This window comes from Orycteropus afer, unplaced genomic scaffold (genome assembly GCF_000298275.1).
Source record: "Orycteropus afer afer isolate SDZICR_OR568_19922 unplaced genomic scaffold, OryAfe1.0 scaffold00109, whole genome shotgun sequence".
Taxonomy (NCBI): domain Eukaryota; kingdom Metazoa; phylum Chordata; class Mammalia; order Tubulidentata; family Orycteropodidae; genus Orycteropus; species Orycteropus afer.
The window spans coordinates 7,648,904-7,659,657 of NW_006921696.1; the positions used below are offsets into that span (position 1 = coordinate 7,648,904).

The window sequence follows — 10,754 nt, forward strand, 5'->3', positions numbered from 1 at the left end:
AGTTTCAGAGTCTCTTCTGACATCCATTTTGGTCTTCTCTTTCTTTCTCATATTTTTAATGACCTCTTGTTTTCTTCATGGATGATGGTTTTGATGTCATCCCACACTTCCTCTGGTTTTAGATCATTGGTGTTCAATGCATACAATCTACTCTTTAGATGGTCCCTAAATTCAGGAGGAATATTATCAAGGTCATATTTTGGTTCTTTTGGACTTGTTTTAATTGTCTTCAACTTCAACTTGAACGTGCATATGAGCAGTTGATGATCTGTTCCAAAATCAGCTCCTGGCCTTGTTTTTGCTAAAGATATTGAACTTCTCCATTACCTCTGCCACAGATGTAGTCAATCTGATTCCTGTGTATTCCATCTGGTGAAGTCCACATGTATAGTCATTGCTTATGTTGTTGAAAAGAGTATTTGCAATGAATAAGTCATTGGTCTTGCAAAATTCTATCATGTGATCTCCAGCATTATTTCTATCTCCAAGGCCATATTTTCCAAGTAACGGTAACTCTTCTTTTGCATTCCAGTCACCAGAGATAATCAACGCATCTTGATTTCATGTTCAGTCAATTTCAGACTGCAGAACTTGGTAGAAATCTTCAGTTTCCTCATCTTTGGCTTTTGTGGTTGGCGCGTAAATTTGTATGCTGGTAGTATTAACTGGTCTTCCTTGTAGGCGTATGAATATTTTCATATCACTGACAGCACTGTACTTCAGGACAGATCTTTAAACACTCCTTGTGATGTTGAATGCCACACCACTCCTCTTTAATTTGTCATTCCCAGCATTGTAGATCATATGATTATGTGATTCAAAATGACAAAAACCAGTCTGTTTCAGCTCACTAATGCCTAGGATATTGATCTTTATGAGTTCTATTTCATTTTTGACAACTTCCAGTTTTCCTAGTTTCATACTTTGTACATTCCATGTTCCAATGATTAATGGATGTTTGTATCTGTTTCTACTCATTTTGAGTCATGACACATCAGCCAGTGGAAGTCCCAAAAGCTTTACCCTATCCATAACATTAAGGTCATCTCTACTCTGAGAAGTCAGCTCTTCCCCAGTCAAATTTTGTGTGCCTTCTGATGTGATGGGCTCATCTTCTGGCACTATGTTGGGCAATGTTTCAGGGCTGTTCATAAAGTTTTCCAGTAATATATCAGACCTTGTTTCACTGCTATTCATAAGGTTTTCACTGGCCAATTGTTTGAGAAATGAATGGCCTCTTCCTCTTCTGAGTCTGTCTTAGCTTGCAAGCTCCACTGAAACTTGACCACCATGGGTAACTCTGCTGGCATTTTGCAACACAGTGGCATAGCCTCCAGCCTCATAGCAACCCATAAGCCACCACAGAATGACAAACTGACAGACAAGTTCTTCTCCCTTAGTTGTTCCTAACCCCTCTGCACCTGCCTCCCTCAAGCAATGGCCTTAAAATAAGAGCTGCCTACAAGTGAAAAGCAGCCCCGGGCTCCAGCCCCCCTACAGCAGGCCCTGGCCTTAATATGGAGCCACCCCGAAGTGAAAAGCAGCCTCCAAGCCCCAGGCCAGCCTACCTCAGACCTGGCCTTAATATAGAGTATATCACACACATAGCATAGATGAAATCCTTTGCTTCAGGAAAAAGTTAAACTGATCCTTACAGTGTAAGTTTTCAAAATTACAGGTCTTTTATAGTGCAAAGCCCTAAACTTAGTGTTCTGGTTACCTAGTGCCACTCTGACAAAAATATACCACAAATGGAATGGCTTGAACAAACAGGAGTTTATTACAATTTAGAGGCTTTAAGTCCAAGTTCAAAGTGCCAGACTCTAGGGGCTGTGTGAAAGCCCCTCAACCTTGGGCTTCAGCTCTGCCTCTTGCTCCTGGCCCACTGAAGCCAGAGGCATTTCTTCACTCAGGCAGCTACTCACTGCTGAGACTAACAAGCCCAAGGCTGACAAACAAAATAGCACAGTCCCAATGTTACCAAGCCACATGGCAGGCCATTAATTCAAGTCCATTGTAAGTCCCAAGGTCAGCAGAGCATGGCAAGCTGCTAAACAACGACATGGCTACATGCAGGGTCCAAGCGTGCCATAAGCTAGAGACTATCCTCAAGGCTTCGCCTTATTTACAGGAAGCAGACCACATTCCAAGGCAGCTAGCTACTCAGCTGCTTGTGGTAGATCCCACCATGGAGTTGATTGCCAATTTCATCATGGGGAATAACTACCACCAGCTGCACAGCCACTCAACCAGGCCCAGCCAAGTTGACATGCAAATTTAACTACCATAGTTAAATTCCCAGATGCCTTCATGGGTAAACAGAATTCAAAACCTCTCCATAGGGAGAAACTGAGAAAGATTGGTCACATGTCTCACACATCCCAGACTATATTTTTCTCTGTCCCTAAATTCAGGGAAGGAGGCATGGAAGGACAGTCCAATGAAGCTCCCTTAAAAACATCTCTAAATAGAAGAGCTCTGGTAGCATAGTGCCCAAGGCATTTGACTGCTAACCAGAAGGCTGGTGGTTCAAACTCACCAGTGGAAGGAAGGTTGGGCAATCTACTTCTGTAGTGATACTGCTTTGGAAACACAAGGAGGGGTTGCTATGAGTCGGGTCTGACTCGACAGCACATAACAACATCAAAAATAGAAGAGGATACAAACTCTTCTCCTCTAGCCAATCTTGGGTCCAGACGCAAAAGGCCAGGGCATATAGAGTGACCAACCATCCCACTTTGCCCAGAACTGAGGGATTTCCTGGGACATGGAATTTCAGTGTAAAACTGGCACAGTACCAGGTAATCCAGGACGGTTGGTCAGCCTAAACTGGCAAAACACTGAGAGCTCCCATACCATTTCTCCTGGTAGACAGATACATTTATTAACCCAATCTGACTGTTGTTGGTGATGTTGTTGTTAGGTGCTGTCAAGTCAGCTCCAACTCATAGTGACCCTGTGTACAACAGAATGAAACACTGCACGAAACTCTGCCTACTCATGAGCCATCCTCACAATCCTTGCAATACCTGAGCCCATCATTGCAGCCACTGTGTCAATCCACCTTAGTGAGGGTCTTCCCCTTCCTCACTGACCCTCCACAAAGCATGATATCCTTCTCCAGGGAATGGTCCCTTCTGACAACATAACCAAAATGGTGAGATGAAGTCTGGCCATTCTTGCTTCCAATGAGCTTTAAGGCTGCACTTCTTCCAGGACAGATTTGTTTGTTCTTCTGGCAGTTCATAGTACTTTCAGTATTCTTCACCAACACCAAACTCAAAAGCATCGACTCTTCTTTGGTCTTCCAACTTTCACATACATATTGTTGTTGTTATGTGCCATCAAGTTGGACCCAACTCATAGCGACCCTTCCTTGGGTTTCTACAGAAGTAGATTTCCCAACCTTCTTTCTGAGGAGTGGCTGGTGGGTTTGAACCACCAGCCTTCTGGTTAGCAGTCAAGTGCCTTAGGCACTATGCTACCAGAGCTCTCACATGCATATTAAGCTATTGAAAATACCATGGCTTGGGTTAGGCACACCTTAGTCTTCAAAGAGACATCTTTGCTCTTCAGCACTTGAAAGAGTTCTTTTGCATCAGATTTGCCCAGTGCAAGAAGTCTTGTGATTTCTTGACTGCTGCTTCCACGGATGTTGATTGTGGATCCAAGTAATATATAAAATCTTTGACAACTTCAGTCTTTTCTCCACTTATCGTGATGCTGGTCTAGTTGTGAGGATTTTCATTTTTTTTAATGTTGAGGTGTAATCCATACTGTAAACTGTAGTCTTCAATTTTTTATCAGTATTTTAAGCCATCTTCACTTTCAGCAAGCAAAGTTGTGTTGTCTACATGTTTGTTAATGAGTCTTCCTTCAATCCTGATGCCACATTCTTCTTCATATAGTCCAGCTTCTCAGATTATTTGTTCTGCATACAGATTGAGTAAGTATGGTGAAAGGATACAATGCTGATGCACTCCCTTCCTGATTTTAAATCATGTGGTATCCCCTTGTTCTGTTCAAAAGACAGCCTCCTGGTCTATGATTGCTTGTAGGCACATGTATAAATATTGTCTATTAACTCCTTCCTTCTTTTTCTGGGCTACAAGATTTCTTTAGTTATAGCAATAGATTTCAAACTTTGCTGTGCATCAAAATGACCTGCAGGTCTTGTTAAAACACATATTGCTGGACCTAGCCTCCTGAATTTCTGAATTGGTAGGTTTGGGGTAGGCCCCCCAAATTTGTATATTTGAGAAGTTACCAAGTGATGCTGATGCTGCTGGTCCAGGAATTGAACTTTGAGAATGACTTCCAGTAGTTTGACATATTATATTGTTCTAAGACTCACATGTAATGGAACAAGAGGTCAGCAGAAAGGATACGGATATGAATCAGCAATGTGAAGTACAGACTTTTGTAAGAGTCAATCTTACTTTCTTTTTCAATTCTCAAGCACCTCTCAGTAATGAGTACAGTTTTTAAAAAAGAAAGAAGACCCTCATAAACAAAATATGACATAAAAGGTTCACATTTCCAGGCAAGTTTTTGCAGAGCTGTGGGGGAGCTCCTTATTGTGGGGTTTACTTTGATGACTGTGAATTCTCTATGGAAAGACAGCACACTCTAGCTCACTTCTAGTGACATTTGGTTTCTCTCATGTATGCTCAAGCCTAATAGCTGAAATATCCTTTGTACTTAGTCTGAGTCACAGTTTAACAATTACCATTTGCCCTGGCATAATAAAAAAAGAAGAAGAAATGCATTTTGGTAATGAAGTCTGAATTCCTTTAACCTACCCAAGCTTTTCTATGTAACTCAATACATAAGAAAAATATAAAAGCAGTTACAGGTTGTAAATATTCATTCTGTTCCATGTGTCCAGATTCAGCCCATAAAAACATCTGCTGCTTCTAATCCATATGCAAATGTTGCCTTCAATTGTGGAAATATGTCCCTTATTCACAAAGAAATGTTCATGATTGTGCTCTCACTTAGAATTGGATTTGACCTAGGAGAAAATAAGCTATGGGGCTTTGGTGGCAGAAATTTTTTTTTACTTGTTATTGTGATTTGGGTGAAGGTTCACTGAGCAAAGTAGTTTTCCTTTCAATAATTCATTTTGTGTCACGCCATTAACTGCAATCCCCAAATGTGACAGCACTCATTCCACTTCCTCCCTGTTTCCCATTTCCATTAGTACTTCTTTCCTATTCCTTCCTGCTTTCTGAACTTTGTCCCTGGGCAAATGCTGCTTTTTTTTTTTCACTTCGAATGTTTGATTGTTCTAAGGAATGCATACCTCCCACGTGTTATTGTTCACCTTATAGACCTATTGTTTGGCTGAAAGTTGAGCCATGGTTGTGAGTTCAGTTCCTTGATTGAAGGGTGAGTAAGGTAGGTTCCACCAGTCATTATAACCTTTGAGCCTTTTCTTTTACTATGATTTTGAGTTACGTTCTATATTTTTCTCCCATTTGATCCAGGACCTTCTAATGTATTCCCTTTCAGAATAATAATGCTATCCAAGCACCATCTAGATTTTTCTGATCTCAATGTCATGGAGGTTGAGATTTGTGTGGTGCATTTATATTTTGGACTAATTGTTTCCAGGCATCTTTGATTTCCTTCACTCTTCTTTGCTCCAGATGGAAAGAGACCAATATTTGTACCTTAATTGGTGGCAGAATTTAAATCCCATAACTGTCAAATGTTTCTAGGGAAATAAATCCAAAACAGAAAATTTTACCATTCTATGAATAAATAAATTTCTAAATGACCAGTCTCAGAAATTAGCTTTCAATAATAATAATTTTGTTTTTTTTCCCCAGCGTTCCGGCGGTGCCCTTGACATCCCTTTGTGTGCATTCCAGGGGACTGTGTCTCTCCATGCTCCTACCGGGAAAACTTTGTCTCTTTCTACCTACGAGGTAAGCGCAGAAGGGCAAAAAATCACCCCAGCATCTAAGAAAATTGAAGTCTATCGTTCCAAAAGTGTTGGCCACGAACCAAACCCAGAGGATTCTCCCTCCACTTTTGCGGACACCAATGTGAAAATACACTTGGAAGTTCTTGAAATCTGTGATAACGAAGAGGCCTTGGACACAGTCTCAATCATTAGCAACATCAGCCAGTCCTCCACGCAAGTCAGATCCCCATCCCTGCGCTACTCACGGAAAGAAAACAGATTCGTTTCATGTGACTTGGGGGAAACAGCATCATACTCCCTCTTTTTGCCCACAAGTAATCCTGATGGTGACATTAACATCTCCATTCCAGACACTGTGGAGGCTCACAGGCAGAACAGTAAAAGGCAGCACCAAGAGGGAGATGGCTACCAAGAGGAAATCCAGTTGTTAAATAAAGCTTATAGAAAAAGAGAGGAAGAAAGCAAGGGTAATTAGTAATTATTTGGTCTAATAAAAGCTAGAATGGTTCTGCAACCTCAAATTGCTGAACTAACATCTTTGTTCTGAGGCTATTTGATTTCCTTTTTTATTTTTTTGGTTTATATAAGGGAGTTGTGATGGTGCAGTGCTTAAAACATTCAGCTGGTAACCAAAAGGTCACTGATTTGAACCCATCAGCCACCCTGCAGAAGAAAGATGTGGCAATCTGTTCCCATAAAGATTTATAGCCTTGGAAATTCTGTGAAACAGTTCTATTCTGTCCTATAGGGTCACTGTGATTGGAATTGACTGAACAGCAGTGGGTCTGACTTTTGATTGGTTTACATAAGCTTTACAGATCTACTAGTTAATTCTTTTTAGCTGGAACTAGAGCAAACACTTAAGTACATTTGATGTGTTACCTATAGCTCACACACTGTGGTAATTAAAAGAGTTTGTTTCTTATCTGATTTCTATAAACATTTTCTAAATCTAATCTTTGCCTCACTTACTAATGTTTTAGTCTGTTTGTCACCCTCAGAGTTAACTGAAAATTGTATAAACCCAATGAATATGCTGCTTCCATGTAAATGTTTCTACACATAATTTTGGCCTTTACTGTGAGGGGAAAAAAAAGACTTTCAAGAGATGGGAGAAATAGAGCAAAACTCAGAGTTGTACTTGAAGAGGTCTGTCTAAATATGGCTACTAAAACAAGCTTATTACAGTAATTGCTTTAGCTTTACACTCATATCTAAGAAATAACATTTTCCTGTAAAATGGCAAATGAGAATCCAACTTGGAAACACAAGTCCATAGTCTATAAATAGATGTTTCATTCATTTCTGTAAATACATATTGCTTACTAATTTTTCCTTCTCTTTTAAATATAACAGTGTTTTCCTTTGGTTTTTCAGCCCTATCAAGACTAGCTCTTAAAACAAGTATGTGTGTTACTGGTAAAATTAGAAGCAGTCTTTAAACCAAACATTTCTAAAGGTTGTAAATATACAGTTCATAGTTTCTAGAATTGTTTTGTTTCAATGGAACTTGTGGAAAAACACTACCAGGTTAAGTTCAGAGAGGGGTACCCAATTAGAGTAACAAGCTTCTGGTAAAGCAGAAGAAAATCCTAAGTCTAAAATCCTAAGTCCCAAGTCTACTTCTTAAGGATGCATATGTGGCAGAATTTCTTAGCTTAGAAAATTTTGGTTCAAACTTAGGTGCTTTTTAGAGTTTCTTCTCAAGGAAATGTGTATCTGAGGAAAAGAACAATTCAAGGTATTTTATTAAATGATTGCAAGGTATGCATTTCAAGATCACCTTGTGAAATGCGAGGATCACATTATGAAAGTATCAGTAATGTATATTTTGAAAAATTATGAAGTGTCTTTTTTTTCAAATTGTTTCCTCCTGATCTTTTTGCAAATATGTATTAAATGTATTAGGTATTGTAACTAAGTAAATGATTATTTTCCAAAGTCATTGAATTGACATTTTGCATGGTCTTAAAGTTTGTTCGACTGCTAACCAGAAGGCTGGCGGTTCAAACCCACCAGCCACTCCTTGGAAAGAAGGTTGGGCAATCTAGTTCCGTAGTGATACAAGGAGGGGTTGCTATGAGTCGGGTCTGACTCGACGGCACATAACAACAACAACAACAAAGTTTGTTCACCCCCAATTCACCTACACATTTATTTACTTACAGATTGAGTGACTTTTTATTAGAATGATTTACTTCGGTATTTCTTTCTTTTATATTGAATTGGAATTATACATTATTTGACAAGGGCTTTCAGATTGGATCATCTTTAAAGGTGAGTTTTTGCCACAAAGAAAAATCACTTTCAAAATAATTATCCCCATAGACTTTCTCCATCTCTTATTTAATTTCCTGATAATATCTTGATACTAACTTCTTGACAATTCTCAATAATATCTCATTATTTAAATTTAGAAAACAAATGTAATGCCATTATTAATGTGTGTACAGCAAGCTTTAAATAATGTATAATATATCAATTTAAATTCAAGTGTATTCTCGTTATAAATATATTTTATTTTAAAAGACTTTTTATCACTAAAACTCAGGGCTATTTTAGCCCAACTGGACAGAATAATCTGATGTTTCAAATTAATAGAATAGAATGTCTGCTATAAAAGAAAAAACTGAATTCAATATTATAAGAACACTTTGTAAAAGATAGGCTTTGTTAATTAAATTTAGTATATAACGTTCTGAATGAGAAAGGTAATCTTGATGTTTTAAAACATAATTTCTGGCAGCAAGGAAATTAGAAAAAGATCATAATAAAACTAAAAAAAAATATATTAAAGAGACCATTAGAATGGAATCAGATCCTTTATACTGCACAACACTTTAAATGGGGAGGATGAAAATCAGTTGGAAGAGCCCAAGGATTGAATTAGAAGATAGTAACAAGCCTTTTCCCTCTTGTATAAAGTTCCTGGATGGTGCAAGTGGTTTGTGCTTGACTTCACCCCAGTTAAACCCACCCAGCAGCACCAAGGAAAAAAGACCTGGTGATCTGCTTCCATAAAGATTACAGCCAAGAAAACCCTGTGGAGCACTTTCACCCTGAAACACTCAGGGTCACCATGAGTCAGAATTGACTCGACAGCAATAAGTCCGATTTGGTATCCCTTTTGTATTCCATTTTCTTTTCACTGGACACGGACCTAGTCTGGGGGAACTGGGCGCGAGGGAACTTGAAAATGACCAGCAGGCCTATTTATTTGCCCTTGGTTGTTGATTTAACTATACAATATGTTATTTGTTGTTGTTATTTGCTATCGAGTCGGCCCGACTCACAGCGACCCCTCCTTGGGTTTCCGGGGCAGTAACTATACAATATATTCACTAAAAACTTATTTATTAACACAATAACAGGATTATTTAGACCAATGCCATAGTTTGAGAGGTTGATCAGCATCACATTATTAATGTGTAACACTTCACACTCCAAACCAACAGTAACTGAATCTATAAGGAAAAATATATTAGGGCTGTGCTTAAACATGAGTGACTCCCCCAAATCTTTGCTAAAAGAGGGGAAGATTAAGAAACACCGGTATACTTAAGTCTACTACTCTTTAGAATGATTCTGATTGTTAAAGTGTGTTTCTGACATTGAAAATATCCAGATATTTTGTTATATCCAGATATTTTGCCCTTGCTAAGTTCTTGTTATTAACAAATACTATAATTTCCTATAACTTGTCTCTTTTTCTATAAATTCATGTATCTCAAGACAAAACTACTCCTTGTTATTTAATGAAAGGAGCTCTGGTGGCACAGTGGTTAAGGCACTTGTTTTCTAACCAGTGGTTGCCTGTTCAAACCCACCAACCACTTCACAGGAGAAAGATGAGGCAGTTTGCTTCTGTAAAGATTTACAGCCTTGGAAACCCTGTGGGAGCAATGTTACACTATCCTGCAGTGTCAATAGGAGTCTGAATCAACTCTTAGGCAGTGGATTTGGTTTGGGCTTGGTTGTTTAATAAAAAGATCACCATCTGGTGGCAACTCATATAAACTGCAAATACATAGATCCTGAGACTCAAGAGTTGTCTGAGGGCTGTGACAGATAAAGGCAACCACCCATTTTGAAGACAGCAAATCTCATAGTGTTATATGAAATATAATAAACATGTGTAAATATCCTTTGAAACTTTATTTGGAAGCCTTCTTCAATATGGTTATGTTGTATTGGATTTCCTAAAGAGATTTTTTCTTAAATTCTTTCCAATATCATTCAGCTTCTATCATTCATTTCTTCATCTTACTAGTATTTTCTGAGTGCCTACTACATGTTAGGTAGTCCCTGGATGATGCAAACAGTTATGCACTCAGCTGATTGCCAAAAGATTGACATTTCAAGTCTACCCATAGGTGCCTTGAAGAAAGGCCTGGCAATCTACTTTTAAAATTAGCCATTGAAAACCCTGTGGAGCACAATTCAACTATGACACACATGAACTACCATCAGGCAGAATCAACTCCATGGCAACCATGTCAGGTAGTAGTAAATGCCCAAAAGAAAAATTAAACAGAGTAAAAGAATAATGATGAAAGGAATGCTTTTTCAAATAATTTAGTCAGGAAAGGCCTTACTGATAAGGCCTTGAAGAAAGTGAGGAAACCCTGCTATGTGATTAGGGAAATCGCAGTTCCAACAAAGAGAATATCAAGTTTCCAGAGGTGGGAGGGTGCCTTCTGTGCCCAGCAAACCATCAAGGAGGTCAGCGTGACTGCAGATGAATTAAAGTGGGAAAAGTGGCTGGAGGTAAAGACAAACAGACAAGGGAAAGGAAAGATGATCATTAAAGCCTTGCAGAGCA

General features: G+C 38.8%; 1 protein-coding gene across 1 annotated transcript in view; it reads left to right on the plus strand.

The window, feature by feature from the left end:
* The window catches only part of GPR149 (G protein-coupled receptor 149), a 96,851-nt gene extending 90,444 nt beyond the window's left edge, over positions 1-6,407 (plus strand). Inside the window, exon 4 of the mRNA XM_007943565.1 lies at positions 5,835-6,407. Coding sequence (XP_007941756.1) covers positions 5,835-6,407 — 573 coding nt within the window. The remainder of the gene's footprint in view (positions 1-5,834) is intronic.
* Positions 6,408-10,754: the final 4,347 nt, after the last annotated feature.